Source organism: Catharus ustulatus, chromosome 23, assembly GCF_009819885.2.
Source record: "Catharus ustulatus isolate bCatUst1 chromosome 23, bCatUst1.pri.v2, whole genome shotgun sequence".
Taxonomy (NCBI): domain Eukaryota; kingdom Metazoa; phylum Chordata; class Aves; order Passeriformes; family Turdidae; genus Catharus; species Catharus ustulatus.
The window spans coordinates 2,269,247-2,288,222 of NC_046243.1; the positions used below are offsets into that span (position 1 = coordinate 2,269,247).

Sequence of the window (18,976 nt, forward strand, 5' to 3'; positions counted from 1 at the left end):
CCGCTTCCCCGCCGCGCCGCTCCGCACCGGCGGCCGCCCCGGAGCCGCTGCCCTCACCATGGTAAGCCGGACAGGTGGGATGGGGACTGTGAGCGGGGTTAGCATCGGGATCAGCATCGGGATCGGGGCCGGCGAAGGTTCCGGTTCCCAGCAGGGCCGAAGCGCCGGCGGCGTGGCCGACACGTGGGAGCTGGGTCCGGGGGCCCGCGGAGCAGCCGGACCCCGAGAACGGCCCGGGGGGCTTCTGGCTCCATCCCGGGGGTCCCGGGACACCCTGGGGGCAGCCCAGGCCCGGGGGCGATCGCTCCCTCCACGCCAGCCCCTGTTCCATGGGGAGCAGGAGACAAGCGGGAGCTTTGTGGGGGCGGCGGGGGGGCCGAGCCCGGCTCAATGGGAGATTGTCCAGCGAGACCCCGCTCCCCCGAGCTCTGCGGAGCCTTTGTCCGCCCGGCCCGGCCCGTGAAGGCGCCCCTTGTCCCCGAGCCGGCGGCGAACAATGGCCCGGGGGGGGCCGCGATTGTTCCTTTGTTCACGGGGCTGAAAAGCGCCTCAGTCCCCTCGGCAGCTGCCGCGGCAGAACAGCGGCCCCGGTCCCCGCCCGCGGGACAGCCCGGTGCGGGCACAGCCTGACCCGGGGCCGCCGCAGCACCGGCCCGGCCGTGCGACCCCCTGGGCACCTGTGCTGCGACAAGGAGCAGGGCTGCAGGAACTCAAGCTGTGACACCTGGAGCCCCGAGTCCGCGGGGAAGGTCCCTGCTGCTCTCGTTTGTCCCCCTCTGGGGTTTCAGCTGAGCCCAGGGCAGGCAGTGCCTGTGAGGTCCTGCTTCTGCTCCCAGGGCGTTTGGAATCAAAACTCATCTACACCTTCTGGAATAAGGAGATGGGGAAATGAATATCTGAAAAGATATTTTTAAAAACTGCAAACTGGAAAAAACATTTTTCTGGCCCAGGCAGAGCAGTTATGTTTTATGTAAAACTTTTCAGTGTATGCATCAAAGGCAAAACTCACTTCTTGGGCATCCCTCCCATGGTCTTTGGCTACAGCAGGTCCAGCGGCTCCCAGGCTGGGCTGGCCCAGAGGCAGCTGGGGGGATGTGGAAAGTTCAAGTGTTGACCCAACAAACGGTGTCTGCCTCGTTGATGCTATTGAGGACTCGCACCGCTGAAGAAATCCCTCGTTTCCTTTCAGTCCCGTGTTTTCCCAGGCCCTACTGGGGATTATTCTGGGATTCTGCTTACCGGAGCTGCTGGCAGGAGGGGAGGGAGAGCTGATGCCAGCTCCCAGCGGCATTTCCTGCTCACTGCTGCCAACCACGAGCGTTTCGTTTCTTGCAGCACTCGAGGTTTCACTTTCGAGTTCTGCCCAGCACCTGCTGGGAGGGGCTTGGCTTTCCTGAAGCCGTCTCAGTTGCTCTTCCCAAGAGGAGCCCGAATTCCCTCCTGTGAAGAGCTGCTGATCCTCGCAGACTGCTCTAGGAAACAGCCTCTTCTTTCCTGGGAACAGAGTCTGTGATTCAGGTGAAGGGACAGGAGTGTGGCAGCTCTCAACCTGCTGGGACTTTCAGTTCCCGTTGGGCTCCTCCAGACTCGCTGCCCTCGCATCCGGCAGCCACAGGGGTTTGTTCAAGCGTTCAGACTAAATGTGCCACACATCTGCCCGGGTGGGGCTTTGTGGCAGCTCATGGTGCCTGAGAAACCCCTTCCTGGTGGGGCAGGACTGCAGCTGCCGAGGCCAGAGTGGGGAGCAGGGCTGGGTGGGATGCAGTGGATCCCTGCTGTGTGACAGAGCAGCTGTGGGAGAAGGTGTCAGCTCAGCAGGGCATCCAAGTGTGGGGGAGATGTTCCCTGTGCCCCATCCTTTCCACTAAAAGGCCACATTGTCTCTGGGGTTCCTGCCCTGCAAAGTGTTTTTTCCTTCCATTTCAGAACAGAGGCTTCTCCAAGAAGAGTCACACTTTCCTGCCTAAAATATTTAGAAAAATGTCTACTCAATCAGCAAAAGAGAGACCTGAGAGTTTGCGTTTCCCATTCCTGGACGACGAAGACACCATCTCCACGCTCAAAGAATCCAAAACCCTTTTCATCCTCCGGGGCCTGCCTGGCAGCGGGAAGTCCACCCTGGCCCAGGCCATCCACGATCGCTACAAAGACGCCTGCAAGGTCATCTCTGTCGATCACTATAAAATCACACCATTAATAAGAAGTTCCATCCCTGAAGAGTACTCCAAGGTGGATGAGGATCTAGTTGACTATTGCAAACGGGAGATCAGCGTCATCGTTTTGGATGACACCCACCACGAGCGGGAACGGCTGGAGCAGCTCTTTGACATTGCTGACAAGTACCGCTACAAAGTCATCTTCGCCGAGCCCAAAACCCCGTGGCGCTTGGATTGTCCCCAGCTAAAGGACAAGAACCAGTGGAAACTGTCTGTGGAAGAGCTGAAGAAGATGAAGCCAAGCTTGGAGAAGGAATTCCTCCCCATGTATTTTGGGTGGTTTTTGAGCAAAAGAAGTTCGGAGATCCTGAGGAAGGCTGGCCAGGCGTTCTTGGATGAGCTTGGGAGTCTCAAAGCCTTCAAAAAGGAGAGTAAATACTGTATGTACAGATGTTGTCTTACCACGTTCTTACCTGTTGATGTTAACATGGCTGATCAGCTTCTAAAGTCAATTTCTAAAGCTGTCAACAAGAAAAGCTTTTTAAAGCTACTAACCTGATCCTCATAGTTGACAAAGTTGCTTTTCTAAGTAATAATAAATTAAAGAGTTTTTCCCAAGTCTGTTTAGCTCTGGCCTCACAGGGCACTGAGCTCAGGTGGCAGCAGCAGGACATGAGATCCTGGTGTCCCCTGCCTCCAATGGGTTGGGTGGAAAAAAGGCAAAGAGAGAGAAATGGGAAAGGCTGAGCAATCCCATCCCTTAGGGGGCTCTTACATCATCAGGTTTAAGATGAGCCACGATGATGCACAGGAGCTTCTGTTCTCTGGCTCCATCTGGGGTGAACCTGGGAGGAGGGAGGGGTTTGGTTTCCCACCCAGTGCTCCCCAGCAGTCACAGAGATGAGATGTGAAGGCAGGGAAGGGAACTGAGATGGGAGCAGGGCTCGTGGGTTGATATTAAGGGGATCACTTTGTGACAGTGACATTGTTTACCTATACCTGCAGTTCTTTCTGCTACTGAAGATCCCAAAATAAAAATAGATCTCACCAGCTACTTTGTGAAGAGGCCACCTGGGGTCCTGCACTGCACCACGAAGTACACTGACTTTGGAAAAGCAGCTGGAGCCGAGGAATATGCACAGCAGGAAGTGAGTGTTGGGGTCCCACCTCCTCCCCACACCCCATGTGTCCCCTCCCTCCCCAGCAGGGTGTCCATGAGCCTGGGAGAGGGTTGGGGATGGGCTTTGCTCTGACCCAAGAGGCCAAATACAGGGACGGGAATGACATCCTTGTGACCTGTGCAGAGAAAACTCCAAATTGTGGAGATGGTGATTGTTTCCTATTTCTGAAAAAACCCCATCCACTTTCCCCAATCACACATGACTTCCAGCATCATCTGTGACAGCTTGAGCAGAATGATGATGAATTGAGGTATTTAGATTCCCAGATCAATTATTTCAGAGCACATAAGCCCAGGTTAAATACTGAAATTTGTGAAGGACAAAGATGTTACCAGCTCCAAATCCACAGAACTGGGACATCAGGCACTGACCTTCTCCTTGCTTTGGGTATCTTGACCATGTCACAGGCAGAGCTGCCATGAGAAGCATGGGGACAGTGACCCCAGTGCAGCACCATGAATCCCCAGCACAGGCACTAACAAACACTGTGCCATGAATCCCCAGCACAGGCACTAACAAACACTGTGCCATGAATCCCCAGCACAGGCACTAACAAACACTGTGCCATGAATCCCCAGCACAGGCACTAACAAACACTGTGCCATGAATCCCCAGCACAGGAACAAACACTGTGCCATGAATCCCCAGCACAGGAACAAACACTGTGCCATGAATCCCCAGCACAGGCACTAACAAACACTGTGCAGTGAATCCCCAGCACAGGAATTAACTCTGTGCCATGAATCCCCAGCACAGGCACTAACAAACACAGTGCTGTGAATCCCCAGCACAGGCACTAACACTGTGCCATGAATCCCCAGCACAGGAATTAACTCTGTGCCATGAATCCCCAGCACAGGCACTAACAAACACAGTGCTGTGAATCCCCAGCACAGGAATTAACTCTGTGCCATGAATCCCCAGCACAGGCACTAACAAACACTGTGCCATGAATTCCCAGCACAGGAATTAACTCTGTGCCATGAATCCCCAGCACAGGAATTAACTCTGTGCCATGAATCCCCAGCACAGGAATTAACTCTGTGCCATGAATCCCCAGCACAGGCACTAACACTGTGCCATGAATCCCCAGCACAGACACTAACAAACACAGTGCCATGAATCCCCAGCACAGGAATTAACTCTGTGCCATGAATCCCCAGCACAGGCACTAACAAACACTGTGCCATGAATCCCCAGCACAGGAATTAACTCTGTGCCATGAATCCCCAGCACAGGCACTAACACTGTCCTGTGTGTGTCCCTCTCCTCCAGGCTGTCAAGACTTCCTACGGCAAAGGTTTCACCCTCTCCATCTCGGCGCTGTTCATCACCACAAAGACTGTCGGGGCTCGCATCGAGCTGAGCGAGCAGCAGCTGCTGCTCTGGCCAGGGGATGCTGACAAGATCCTGCCCACAGACAACTTCCCCCGGGGCAGCCGGGCCCACATCACCCTCGGCTGCGCCAACGGCGTCGAAGCCGTCCAGACCGGGCTCGACCTGCTGGAGTTTGTGAAGCTGGAAAAAGTGGGGAACAAAGGGGAGCAAGTGGGGGAAATCGGAGGAGGGAAGCTGCTGTATTTTGATAATGGTATGTGGATGCTTGTCCTGTCTAAAAAGATTGATGTGAGGGCGATATTCTCGGGGTACTATGGGAAGGGAAAACTCGTGCCGACGCAGAGCACCAACAAACGGGGCTCTGCCTTTAGCTCCTGCACCATCATCTAGGAGCACAGGCAGGGCAGCTCCTTGGTTTGTTTTTAAAAGGCAAGTAACTCCTGTAACCTTAAAAGTGTAAAGAGAAATAATTCTACCTTTACTAAAGTCAACCCTCCTGCCCACCCCAGCGTGAAGCCTCTGGGGAGTTATCAGAAAAGGAAGAAAACAAGCAGCTCCTGACTGAAAACTGTCAGGGATTTCAATGTGAGTTTTGGAGGGTGTGTCCTGCTTGTTTTCTTCCTTGGAGAAAGATCAACTCTGGGGCTTTTATCGCTTCCCTCTGAACCACAATCGTTCGATCTTTACCTGCTGGCACTGACCAAAGCCTGTCAGTCGCTGGTCTGAAGCCAAGGGAACTGCAGGATGTCCCTGCCCCTCCCACACCCAGGGACTTTCTGGCAGCCACTTACAGGGTCAGAACTAGCGAGACCCAGGCGTGGGGCACTCCTGTCAGGAGTCCTGTCCTGACCAAGGGTTTGGCCCCCAAGGACAGACCTTGCTGAGGGCAGTGGGTCCTGGCAGCCCCAATCGCAGGCCGGTCCCACAGCTCCATCCCAGCTCCTGTCCCTCACAGCAGAGATGCTCTGGGGACAGCCAGGAGGAGGGCACTGTCCCAGGTGATGTCTTAAAGACACCAACCATGGACTTCGGGGAAATCAAGTGAAACACCAGGACAGGGAGCCAATTCCTGCAAAGCAGCTCCAGCCCCATCCCTCCCCCTGGGCTGGACCAAGCACCATCCCCTGTCCTGTAGGGAACAATCCTGCCTTGGCAGGGAGTGGAAGAGATGAACTAATGTCTTTTCCATCTTATTTGATAGAAACTAAAATCATGTCTGAAGTACACAACTGGACTTCATGCAAGATTTTACTCCCTTCCTCTAATGCACTTGAATGTTAAGAGTTAGGCTGGAGTAACCCTGTAGTGTAGGAAGCGGAGGCACCGTAACTGTGTAACTCACATCTGCTCAAACCTAAACCCTGGCTGGAAGTTACTGACCCAGCACTTCTGTCATTAAATCTGTTTTATTGAAACTTGGGTTTGTGCTCTGCCAGGCCCTGGCCCAGCGGGGCGGTGGCTCCTGGGCATTGTTTAACACAGAGCTCCACTAACAGCCCCAGGTCAGCTCCCAGCTTGACCTCCTGCTCTGGCTCAGGGGCTGGGGAGCAGCAGAGTGACATTAACCCACACTAACACTGTAAATACTGACTGTGTTTGAGGCGTGGGCTGGGGCTGGGCACAGCTCACCCCGAGTCCAATGTTGCTGGGGCAAGGAGCATTTCTCCTCTGACTGTTGAGGCCAAAAGCAGGGTGAGCTTTGGTGCTTTTCTGGTACCAAACTCTCTGCCATGAAAGCAAAAATACTTCCTGCTGTTCAGAAGCGAAGGATAAGAATAAATTATCATTATAACATAAAATAGTGAGCTGTAAACCCAACCAGAGCACCTGTGACCCTTCATGGAGAAACCCCTCCAAGCTTCCACACTGGCAGCAGCCGAATGCCCAACGCTCAGCTGGGGCCTCTCCTGGCAGCACCTCAAGGGTTTGTTCCACCAAAGCTCTTATCTGCCAGCACCTGCTCAGGGGCCAGCTGAGCCCACACCCCCAGCATCCAGATCACTCCAGCACTGGAATACACAGCTGGAACATCTCCAAGAACAACAGTGACACTGTCGTCGTTTGAGTTTTTATTAGTTTGTACATCATATACAGTTTATAATAAAGTAAAACCGATTGCATATGGGTCTGCTCAGGCTGATTTCCCATACAAACACAGCATCAGGAGTTCTGCTAAGGAAGTAAACAACAAATATTCACATTTTTACCATTCACATCCTAGAAAGGTCCAAGAGGGACAGTTGGTACCGATGCGGAGCCCGGCTGGGAGAGGATGAGGAGTTTGGCAAAGCAATGGGACAGCGATTGCTCCATGCAATTCCCCTTTCCTCCCAGGGAAAGGTTGAGCTATGTACACTGAGGTAAACATTCCGAATTCCAATTCAGATAAATACGGCAGCGCAGGGACAAGCTCCTCTCCGAGTGGCTTCGCATCGGTGCCTGGATTTGTCCTGACTGTTCCGTAACGCTGTGACACGCGTGCACTGTGGGCTCTGGGTGCTCCCCCACGGCCCCTCGGATGCTGCCTCACACCACATTCTGTTCACATGAGCCAGTGGGGTCAGGGCTGGGCACTGGGACAGGCTGGGATGCTGCTGGAGGCAGCACTGGGCTGCCCTTCTGGGCCACCCCTGGAGCTCCAGCTCGGGTGAAGTGTCCCAGCTCCCAGCAGCAGAGCAGAGCTGCCCCTGCAAGCTCAGATCTGGGTAAGGGAAAATGCCCAGCACTGCTCCAAGAAGGGATAACCCCATCCATGACCATGGGAGTGGGGAGAGCTGGGCCTGGCTAGGAAGGCCAAAGTGTTTCACATCGACTCCCTCAAGTCATGCAGGAACCCAGAATGGCCCCACAGAGCCAAGGACAGGGACAGCCACCAGCTATTGCCACCTACCCCTGCCACAGCCACCCAGGGACTAGCACTGCTCCAGGGACACGGGTGGGTGCAGCACACAGTTGTCCTGTTCCCTAGGGAAGAGGAGGGGAGAGGACAAGGCACGAATTTAAAGAGGATGAAAACCATCCATTGGAAATAAGAGAGTATCTGGAGTTATTACTGAAACTGAGGAAGTCATTTGGAAATGGCAAAGCAGTGCATGGCCTGGCCCTGTGGCTGTTTGAGGGCTGCAGATCCAGGGCCAGTGTGGCTGGACAGGGACTGGCACCAGCTCCATGTCAGACACACCACGGCAGCACAGCAGCATCCAGTCTGTATCAGCAGACACAGACAGTGGAGGGGCCCACTATTCCATGGATAATACTCTTGTACCTGAACAATTTGTCTTTCTCCTATTTACCAACTTGCATTTCTGCATTTACAACAGCCAGCAGCACTGGGGGTGCTGCTCACTGAGCATTCCCAGGATCAAATCAAACCAGGTACATTTTTATGCAGCCAAAGCAATGAGGAGCTTTAAGAGAGTGGCCAGAACCTCCTGCATGGACTTCACAGCTTTCCAACCCAAACTATTCCATGATTCTATGAGCATGGCCAGACAAAACCACATCCAAGGCAAAGCCCAACAGCCACACAATTCCTGACCTCCCTGCCAAAACTGCAGTCCTACAGCAGAGCCCTCACATGCCAGCTCTGCCCACAGCCACACTTCTCACACACTTCACAACTTTCCCAGAGAAGCTGACAGCCACTCGCCAGTTCTCGAGCTGTTCAGAACATCTACTCCCAACTTGGCTGGTGGAAGATGCCCCCTGACACACCAGCCTGGCTCTCAGCCACAGCAGCTCTGCTTTTTCCAGGTCCTTGTTGGCAGCAGCTTTCACAGCACCAGCCATTCCCCCTTGGGCAGGAGTTGCCAGACTGAGAGTGACACCAAAGTGTGTCCATCCACCCCACCACACCTGTGCCTTGGGCAGTCCCCACAACACCACCTCCTGCAGCTCCCTGTGCTCTTTGTCCTTCTAGAAACAGCACAGGCACAGCATCACTTGAAGATGCTCAGTTGTGGTCTCTGCAGCAAACCCCTGCAGCCAGTGGCCTCCCTGGGGCTGGGGGCTCCCCTGCAGGACGTGCAGGAGGGCTGTGAGCACCTGGAGCACTGGTACTCAGCTTCCCTGCAGCTACACCCAGCCACAAGCCATGGATACCATCCTGGAACCACCATGTGTGGAGGCAGTGCACCAAGCAATGCACAGCTGAGTCTATTTTTTGGAAAGAAGCAAAGTTTTGTCTCCCCAAGCCATGCTGGGACATGGTGGAGTGGAGGTCACCGTGCAGCTGGACACTGCTGCTGCCCTGAGGTGCCAGGTGCCACCAGCCCTGCTCAGCCCTGCTCTGTACAGGAGGGAGCAGGGACTGCTCAGGGCCCAGGGCACTCTGGGCTAGTGGAAGGTGTCCCTGCCTCTGGCAGGGGGGTTGGACTTGACAACCTTCAAAGGCTTCCAGCCCAATCCATTCCATGGTCCTATGCACTTCCCTTCACCTTGATTCATGTAACAACGCTCTGTAGAAAGTCTTGGCACTCACCATAGGAATATTTAACTACATTAAATCATGCATTCATGTACAGGTTATAAATAGCTGCTGTATACATTTTCTCTCCCAGAAACAGAGCCCTTCCACTCCTGTGCTCCAAGGAACGGGCTCACTCAGCTTGGAGAGAAGGAACGGAGAAGGAAGCTGGTCACACTTTCCTAGGGCAGGGGAAAACGAGAATAAACCCACTGACAGACACAGAACATGGCTCTGCTCAGCAATGGGAGACTGAGAACAGCCCAGACTGTACAGTGACATCAACACACACACACAGGACCAGATGTCATGGAACCAAAATGCCACTACACAGGCCTTGTAAACTCTGATTTACAGTGCCAGGAAAGCTGGGGAAGCATCAGTGTGCATAGACCAGTATTTCAGTTCCCCACGTATTCACCATTTCAGAGTCTGAAAAGAACCAGGACCCAGCTGCTCTCGGTGCACCTGGCTGGGTCCATCCCTCACACCCAGGTGAAGGATGTTGGAATAAACGTGGGAGAGTCGGGTTTTGAAAGTGTTACTCAGCACTGGTTCACTTAGAAAGCTGAGTTTCAAACGAGTTGTAAAATACTCTATTCTGCAGTGCTAAAATTTAAGCCCTTAAATTTTCCCTCTACGAAAGCAGATTGTCAAGAATCCTGCCCAAACACCACAGCAGGACCACGACAGCATTGTCACAGCTGGGAGCGCCGGGACCTCGGCCCAGCTCCAGTCCCTGTCCTGCTGAAGGGCACCACAGCCCTCGGGAGGGAGGGAGGAAGACAAAGATGTGGCATTCCAAGTGATCACCTCGTGCAATGAGCTCCCTGCAGTGTTTGCTCTGCTGTGGGAAGGCAAACCGGGTGTTACAGAGTCACTGGGAGGTTCTCTCAGCACAGCTCAGCACATTCTCTGAGCTAAGTGCAGCCCCCAACAGCCCCACACTGCCAGGGTCAGCTCAGGAGCCTGGGCACAGCCCCTCTGCCCCTCACTGAGCACCAGCCCAGCACCCCCAGCCACAGCCCCACTGCCTCTTGCTCCTCTCACACCCCAGGCTGAGCACAACCAGCTCCAGAACTGCCACAGACAGGAGCTCACACAGGACACCTGCACAGAAAGGTGCTGTCCATGCTGTAGAGAGAAGGGGGGAATTCCAGAAGCAGAGCCCTCTCCCAGCTGAGACCCAGCTGTAACACCACCTTTTAGGTGAAAATCAAACTGCTAACAGGCAGTGCCCCACAGCAAACCCATCAGGACACGGCTCCAGGCCAGAAGCTCATCCATCCCTCCAGCTCCCGTCCTGACACTGTGCAAGAGAAAGTACAGACTGTCAGTTCAGAGCTGGACTTTGCATTTTCTTGCTCCTTTGGAGGAGTAAATCACTGCCAGGGGAAAACCACTCAACCAGGTTAACTAAACACACAACTGCTGCACATCCCAAACCACCCATGATCCCTGCCTGGAATTCACCTGGCGTTGAAAGACTCACCCACGTCATGGATCAGTAACAGGAAATCACACATCAAGCTCAACAAAATCAAGTTTAGCACAAATATAAAATATTCAAGTGGATTAATTTAAAAAAGTACAGTGAAGGAATTCAGCCCAGAGCAAATTCAATATTCCCTTAAACAGGACAATCTTGGGAACACAAAGCCCTTAATTCCAGCTGCATCACAGGGAATTCTCACATAAGCTGCTCTTTAAGCAGCATTTCTCTGTTACAGAATTGTAAGCTCACACATCATCACAGAAGTTTGATGCCCAAGTGGGCCTTGTTGGGAGAACCATGGAAAAAAAAAAAGGAAATAAAAAGAGCCAAGAAGCCAGGCTTGCAGGTGAAATGGATTGTACGAAACTGGATTGAGCCTTGGCAGTATTTCCAAAAGATTAAGATAACTTACAAGTTACTCCAAACCCTGGACATGCTGCTTTGGAAGCAACCAGAACAAATCAGGAATTCCTTCTCCCTCTCACACGTGGAGATTCTGGGAAGATTCCAGGAAATCCTCTGTGCTGAGGGGCAGAAGCAGCTGAAAGCACGGGCCAGCATGGAGGGACCAAAAGATTCAAGCTTTATTTTTTTTTTTTTTTAATAAAGTTAACAGTAAAACAAAATTCACAAGCCTTCCCCTCCCGAGCTGGTTTCCTCTTCACACACACAACACACAAACAGAGGCTCCAACCCAGAAATGAAACTGCTCTAAGGACAACGAGACGTGATGGAGGAGGAGTCTGGGGCTGTCCGTATTCGAGGTTAAAAGAAGCAGATCAGGTATGTGTGGTTTGATTTGTGTTTGCTTCTTAGCCAAACTGGAAAAAGAAATTTCCAGGCCCAGAAGCTGAAAAAGAAAATGGAAGATAATCAGGACTTTTCAAACCCAAATCAGTTTAGTGCAATCCTAAGCAGCACACGGATGGCCAAGCCCACACACAGCTCCAGAACGGGGAGCCCCCAGGCTTGTGGCTTTGGAACCCAGAAGAACCAGAAACAGCCACCAGCTGACACTGTGCAGGCAGAACTTTGAATTTGTGCAACAGCCAAATGCTCTCCTCAAGCAGCACATCCCCTGGGAGCCCCAGCTGTCCTGCCAGGGGATCTGTGTACTTACGGCTCCAAGGCTGGGAGGAGAACACCTCACCTACCTTCAAAGCTGAAGCCTCCTGGCCCACTGAAGAAGGCCTTGAAGATGTTATTTGGATCAAATTCTACAGGGAAGAGAAGGAATTAATGAGCTGCAGAGAAACAGCCATCACAATCCCACAGTTCAGGAGCTGTCAGCTCAGTGAGGGTCCAGAGAGTGTCTCAGAGGGGTTGAGCAGGGGAACAGGGCTGGCTGCCAGCACCTGGGGCCATGCAGTGACCACAAACAGGTAAAGCAGCTCTCCCAGAGAGAACCTGCCACAGGGCAGCCCAAGGATCTGGATAAGCAGCATTTAGGGACTCACAATTACAGTTGAACACATCCTGTGACAGATTTCTGCCTAATGGCAGCTGCTCCCCACTGGCTGAGTCAAGGACAACACCCACCCAGTCTGTTCCCAGCCAGAGACACTGAGTGCAGCCCTGCCATCCCAACGCTGTCAGGGACCAAACCAACTCAATTCATGGAACCATCCCCAACAGGAGGCTTGCTCTAGGGAATAAAGCAGACTCTAAAGGGTCTGATCTTGTTAAAGGCTGCCATGGCAGAGTACTGTAAAGAACACTGACCTCCCATGTTTAATCCATCCTCTTCCAAATCCTGCCCACTGTCATAGCGAGCCTTCTTCTTGGGATCTGACAGGATGGTAAAGGCTTCACCAACCTCCTTAAATTTCTTCTCTTCTTCCTTCTGTACTTCTGCACTTGCTCCACTGTGTCGGTCTGGGGATACACAAACAAGCAGGAAAAAGTTTTTAATTTCTAGTGCAAATGGAGAATGTCAAACATTCCCAAGCTCCTGTCCCTGAACATGCTCCAGATCTGCAGTCAGAGCTGTTATTTCCCAGAAATTCCCTTTTCCACATGCATTTCTGCCTCAGTGATGGCTGCACAGGGCACACAAGGACTGCTGTGGGTACCTGGATGGTGCATCAGTGCTCGTTTCCTGTAAGCTTTCTTGATCTCATCTTCAGAGGCGTTTTTGTTCACCCCCAGGATTTTGTAGTAGTCTTTCCGTTTGCTCTTTTTCAGTTCCACCTGTGCATTCTTTAGGAGCTGCTTGTGTTCTGGAAAGGAGCACAACACCAGAGGGGAAGAGTTACTCCATCCCTTCCACTTCAGGCAACTCAAAAAGCAAGGGGACAGTCAATACAAGAACCAAAACCAGACATTCTGAACCCAGTGCACTGCCTCAGACACAAGCTGAATTATCATCATTATCATCTCAGCATTCAATGCTGAGAGAGAAACCAGACCAGTCAGAGATTTCCAGTCCTTCTGAGGGCTTCACCATATTGTCCTGCTGGGGTATTAGGTTACAAATCACAGCACATTGTGGGGGAAAAAAGAACAACAAAAAAAATGCCAGTTCAGGAAAACTTGTGCACACACAGAGTGCCTTTGTGCTCACCTTTTGTTTTCTCTGTCTGATAAACCTTCTCATAGTCTCTTACAGCATCTTCATATTGTTCTGTGTCCATGTAACTGTGGAAAGAAACACTGGTGGCCAAGGGGTCCCTCACAGGAACATCTAAAGGGGTTCAGTACAGGTTGCCCAGGTGGATGTGGATTAAGGGAAGTGCTCTGGACTGCAGATCAGACCTCAGAGGAGCCCACACAGGGCTGCAGCTGGGAGCCCTGGCACTTGAGGGAAACCCTGGCACAGGAATATGCACTCTGGGCTCCAAGAGGACACTGTAAACTCCTTTGGCAGCACAAGTTCTACTTTAATGACCTGAGAACTCCATTATGCAGCTGCAGGAACTGATCCCAGCCAGCTTGAGCTCCAGGTGCAGGGTCAGAGCTGGAACAGGCTTCACACTGGCAGTGCTGATCAGGAGTGACAAACGTGGCACCTCCAGGGGACACGTGTGTCTGCTGCCCCTCAGCCTTACCCACACATTACCTACTCACTGTAACTTAGCAATTACAGAGGTGGGAGGTTGGAAAAGATTGATCTTGAAGGTCTTTTTCAAGACCTGAAAATGGTGAATTTGCAATTGCAGACACAGAGAGAGAAAGTCCCTCTGGGACAGAACATCTATAAACACAGTCAGTGTCTAAACACATAGTAAGCTGAGTCAAGTTTTAGAACAAATCCTCTCTCAGATTGAACATAAGGAAGAATTCCTCCACTGAAAGGATGGTCAGGCATGGAAATTGGTTGCCCAGGGGAGTGGTGGAGTCACCATTCCAGAAGATGTTCAAGGAACAACCGGATGTGGTACTCAGTGCTCTGGTCTAATTGGTCAAAGGTTGGCACCAACGACTTTGGAGATCTTCTCCAACCCAAATGATTCTATAAATACATCATCAAGAGGCAGTGCCAGATCCAGGCAGGCAGGAGAGGCCACAGAGAGCTACCCCCATCTCCTCAGCAGCACAAGGAAGAGGAATAAATTCGATCCTCAGCAGCACAAGGATAAATTTGAGACCCCACCCTTTCTATCAGTTCAGCTCCAGATCTGTGATCCTGTCCCTCAGAGCTGCCAGGAGGACACTCAGGTGCCCAATGCCAAGGTGTACTCACCACTGTGCCCTCCTCAGGTAGGCTTTGATGTATGTGTCATCCAGCTTCACCGCGTTCGTGCAGTCGTCGATTGCTTCTTCAAGTTTCCTAAGCTACAACATCAGACACAAGTGAGTGAATTCCATGCAGAGAACAAATTCTACATCATGGCTTTAGGCAAATGAAAGGTGTGAAGAATCTGGGAAAACTTCACTGTTATCTGTGTCTCTGGCTAGGATTTTTTTTCCGATTTCCCCCAAACACTGAGCTTTCGTTATCCGGGAAAAAATTCAGAAGCTTGGCCAGTGACATGACAGAGCTATGTGGTGCTTCTGTGTAAGAAATGCACTCAAAACCAAGGGCCTTCCTGATAACAATCCCAATTCTGTGTCCAAACTCATTCCTGGGCAGGAAGCTAAGCCTAAAACTATTTTAAAGAAATATTTTTTAGAAAAAGCATTGTTTGTTTTCAGACACAAGCATGTAAGACATCTATTGTATGGCCTCCAGCTCTTCCCACTTCCCAGGTTTTGGGAACAGCCTGTGTCTCTCAACCAGGTGAGGGTGTCTGAGGAAGCAGCATCAACATTGGGACACTGAGGAAGAAAAACACCCAGAGGACACAGGGTGGGAACAGGGAGCACTATCACATGAATGGCTGTTTGGATAGTGCAGGACTAAAATTCAACAGCAAAGCTGAAGATGTGTCATGGGGCTTTAAATCAGGTTTGTTTGTTTTGTTTTTAATACATAAAAACACAAAGCAAGACATGATTTACAAGAATAAGAAATCTGCTTATTCCTGGGAAGGAAACAAATAGACAGGGGTGCTTTTTGCTGACTCAGATAAGGCTAAAGCATGTCCCTCCTCACCCTCCCACTCCATGCAGCCCAAGTATTTGAGTTCTGTTTCTGCAGGAGTCGATTGCTGGCTGTTGGGAACTGATCCAAGTGTTGTGCAAGCACAAAACCCTGAAACACTGCCCATGGCTTCAGAGATGCAGCTGCCCAGCAGCCAGGAGAGCCTGTGCTTTCCAGAATAACTGCTCTGCAGTTTCTCACTGCCATGGGGAGGGAGATGGTGACAGAAACCTGCCAGGTGAGCGTCCCTTACCTTTGAATTAACCGTCCCCCTGTTGCAGTAGAGTTTGGCATTTGTTTTGATATTATTTGGGTCTATTCCTAGTGCCTCTGTGTACAGTTCATATGCTAGTTTGTAGTTGCCTTTCTTGAATGCTTTATTCCCGTCTTCCTTCTTTGCTTTAAGTGCTTTGGCATTCTGAAAAGAAACACACCTGGGTAAGGACACGAGGTGAGGAGGACCAAGCACCTTGTTCTGCCACATAAGGGTCCTCAGACACAAAGTTCTAATCTGCTTTCAGACACTGCTGTAGGATACAAGCTTTGCCCCAGCAGCTGAAATGATCTGGAAGCACTTTGCCTTTCCTCCAGGAGAAGCACTAAGGAATAGCCAGTGCCAGTTCCAAGCATCCTCCATAGGAAAAAGGTTGCCTAATTTTTAAGATGAGAACATGACAGTGCAGTAAATTTAGGGATTAAAATAAAAGGACTGGGAGCTCACTCCTTGCGAGCACATGAATTTAAAGCTGGTCATAAGAACCACACCAGGGAAGGAGCAACACGAAGGAACAGTGTTAAATGAGGGTGTTGGCCTGGATATTGGACCTGAAAGTCAGGAGTTCCTTTAGAACCAATGTATCTGGTTTTATTGCTCCTGTATCTGACCAGGGAACAAAGAAGAGTGAAGGGGAGGCTGCTTCAAAGTATCACAATCTGCTGAGAAATAGCTTCTAGGAGCTTGGTTTTATCTGAGGCAGCAGCTGGTTGTCTTTGGGAAGGGTTGAACACACTGCCTGCTCCTGGAGATCTGGGAAAGGCAATGATGAGGGAGAGAGAAGGGATCAGGATCCAGCAGAACCAAACAATGTGTTGGATTTAAAAAAACCCAAATTCTGGTGATTTTGCAGCCCCATCTCCACCATTTACCCGGCAGGCAAGACAGGCCTTCTCGTGGTCAGGGGCCATCCTGAGGGCCTGCACGAAGAACTGCACGGCCTTCTCGATGCAGTCCTCGTAGTACAGGCACAGCCCGCGCACGTACAGCGCGTCGGCGTTGGTCGAGTCCATCCGCAGGATGTCACTGCAACACAGAGCCCACACAGCTCACACCATCACCACCTTGGAACAGACCCTCAAGATTATCAAATCCAACCCATGGCCTAAACACCTCAACTAGACCATGGCACCCAGTGCCACATCCAGTCTGTTTTTTAACACATCCAGGGATGGTGACTCCATCACCTCCCCAGGCAGATCATTCCAGTGCTTTATCACTCTTTCCATGAAAAACTTTTTTCCTAATATCCAACCTTATTTTCCCTTGAAGCAGCTTGAGACTGTGTCCTCTTGTTCTCTCAGTGCTGCCTGGACAACCCCACCTGACTAAAATCACCTTTCACGGAGTTGTGACCTTTCAGGTCACCCCTGAGTCTCCTTTTCTCCAGGATAAAACACAGCAAGAAAGGAAATCTTCCCTGTTCCCATTTCCTTCTGACCTCCACAAGCACTTTCCTCCACTGAGGTACCCAGTTATTTTATCTAGTCTCTGGTTCAGACAAGTCAAAAGGGCAAAAGCCTCCTCAAGTAGGATGGCTGGTTGTGAATGGGGTCTGCATGCAGCTTTCCAGAAGATCATTGGGGATAAATTCACACACTGCCTCCTCATCACAACATGCACTAAGGAATATTTGTATTTTATATTCCCCCAGACACTCACCTGGCCACAGACTGTGCCTCGGGGTACCGGCCCAGCAGCGCCAAACACTCGGCCTTGAGGATTTTGAACCGGTGACATGCAGGAGCAAACTCCAAAGCACGATCCATGCAAAACACAACCTGGGGTGGGAGAAACCACAGGAGTGAGCACAGCAAAGAGCCAAGGGCCTGGTCTGAACAGCTGCCCCACGCTTGAGATTTGTGTTTGATCAGGAAGGCGAGCGTGCAGACACTCACCTCCACTGCTGCTGGAGACACATTTCATTGGAAAATATTCCTCATATGCAGGTTGTGCCTTTCAAAGGGCTTTGTGTGCCAAGCTCTGAGGCATCTGCTGCGTTATTGCCACAGAGCACTACACAAGACTCAAGGGACACCTGTAGGAGGTCCATCCCTTTAATTCTTCTAAACTGTAAGCCCTAAAGAAAGGGCCAAGAAGGACAATCCTGCCCCTGTTTCCTGCATATAAAGACATGTGGGAGGGACAGAAATTCAATAGATTGAGACAGTTTGGACTGGACAAAACACAAAAAAGTACAGTGCAAGGGCTGATCTTCCACTGGTCTGACAGCCATGGGCAGGGTGAGCTAATGGGTCTTTTCCATCCCTGCACTCTGGTGGGGACATCTGTGCAAGAACGGGGCATTGTTCCCCAAGGTTCATCTGCTCCTCAGCCCGTGACATCACAGGGCCCTGCTGTGGGAAGCACTGTGCTCCAGAGCCAAGGGCTCCTGGGTGAGGCAGGAGCAGCTCTCCAGAAACAAAGATCACGTTTTCAGTCTCCCCAGTGAAATGGGACTGGGGAACTGAGGGACAGATGCAGATGCTCAGGATGTGCAATACAGGCAGGGCAATTCCTACATAGGAAATTCAGATTGATCACACATCCCATTTGCTCCTCAGAAACAAGTGATACAAAGCTGGGATCTACCCTTCCAAAATCCTGAGCTTAGTCTAACAGTGACCTGACTCAATGTACTGGACAATCTTTTCTGGGATAAATCTGAGCCTTACATGCATCCACTGCACAGAAACAGTTGCATGAGAAGTGCTTGGTGCCTTTCAGATTTCATGCTGCCATTTCTTGTTCTATCAGGTCAGTACCAGCTGCATCCTGTTACAATCCTTGGGAAGAAAGATTTGGAAGCTGTAAGGAGAATGCCCCACACAGATCTGCATTCCTCCTTGTACGACCCTTGCTGCCACACAGCCTGCCTTTTATTTTTTTTCTCTTTCAAAGAGTGGAGAAAGAAGAATCCTGGATATGCATTTCAGGAGCAAAGAGTGATGAAATGCTGCTGCTGACAAAATCTGTCTCTAACAGCTCAACCATGACTCCACTCACCCTGCAAAGCAAACAGTGACAGAGGGTTGGCCTGAGCCAGTCACCTCCTCACTTGTCACTGGGTCAGTGCTCAGGGAGTACAAGCTGTGGCACTTTCAGAGCTGACACAATTCACCAGCCAGCCCTGCTCCAACAGATGTGGCACAGCACCTCCAAACACCCAGCAGGGAAATCATCCACACACCTGCCTGGGCCATGTCAAACACACCAGTTCTTATATAAGACCACCATACCAAACAAGTTAATCTCACCTTCCTGAAATCCCGTTTCTCAAAATCCACTTCAGCTATTTTTTCATACTCAAGCACAGTTGTGGCATTCTTCAGCTGAAAGAGAGAACACATGAGTGCTGCAGGACAGTCTCTGCTCTGAAATGCCACCAAGCAGCATTTGAACAGCCAATCCCTGAATGTCAGAGCCAAAACTACTGCAGAACATGGACCAATAATGCAGATGACATGAATAGTTTTGCCAGCATTAAAATAAACTTGAAATAAAGTGACTGAACTGGGAGTCCAGGAAAATGTACCCTGTGAAAG

General features: G+C 51.2%; 2 protein-coding genes across 2 annotated transcripts in view; one reads left to right on the plus strand and one right to left on the minus strand.

The window, feature by feature from the left end:
* On the plus strand, positions 1–6,795 carry LOC117006368 (2',3'-cyclic nucleotide 3' phosphodiesterase). Its single transcript, XM_033078758.1, has 4 exons — positions 1–61; positions 1,927–2,596; positions 3,162–3,304; positions 4,613–6,795. The coding sequence occupies exons 1-4, from the start codon at positions 59–61 to the stop codon at positions 5,063–5,065; spliced, it is 1,269 nt and encodes a 422-aa protein (XP_032934649.1). The 5' UTR covers positions 1–58; the 3' UTR covers positions 5,066–6,795.
* The window catches only part of DNAJC7 (DnaJ heat shock protein family (Hsp40) member C7), a 21,721-nt gene continuing 9,476 nt past the window's right edge, over positions 6,732–18,976 (minus strand). The window contains exons 5-14 of the mRNA XM_033078757.1: positions 18,689–18,763; positions 17,094–17,212; positions 16,304–16,457; positions 15,411–15,575; positions 14,318–14,409; positions 13,199–13,272; positions 12,708–12,854; positions 12,358–12,510; positions 11,790–11,852; positions 6,732–11,485 (exon numbers count right to left, since the gene is read on the minus strand). Coding sequence (XP_032934648.1) covers positions 11,448–11,485; positions 11,790–11,852; positions 12,358–12,510; positions 12,708–12,854; positions 13,199–13,272; positions 14,318–14,409; positions 15,411–15,575; positions 16,304–16,457; positions 17,094–17,212; positions 18,689–18,763 — 1,080 coding nt within the window. The 3' untranslated portion in view covers positions 6,732–11,447. The remainder of the gene's footprint in view (positions 11,486–11,789; positions 11,853–12,357; positions 12,511–12,707; positions 12,855–13,198; positions 13,273–14,317; positions 14,410–15,410; positions 15,576–16,303; positions 16,458–17,093; positions 17,213–18,688; positions 18,764–18,976) is intronic.

Excerpts from the sequence above, each read along its gene's own strand:
- LOC117006368 (XM_033078758.1), top strand. Across the intron at positions 2,597-3,161 it reads CAAAAAGGAGAGTAAATACT|TTCTTTCTGCTACTGAAGAT; the intron begins GTATGTACAGAT and ends CTATACCTGCAG. Across the intron at positions 3,305-4,612 it reads AGGAATATGCACAGCAGGAA|GCTGTCAAGACTTCCTACGG; the intron begins GTGAGTGTTGGG and ends CCTCTCCTCCAG.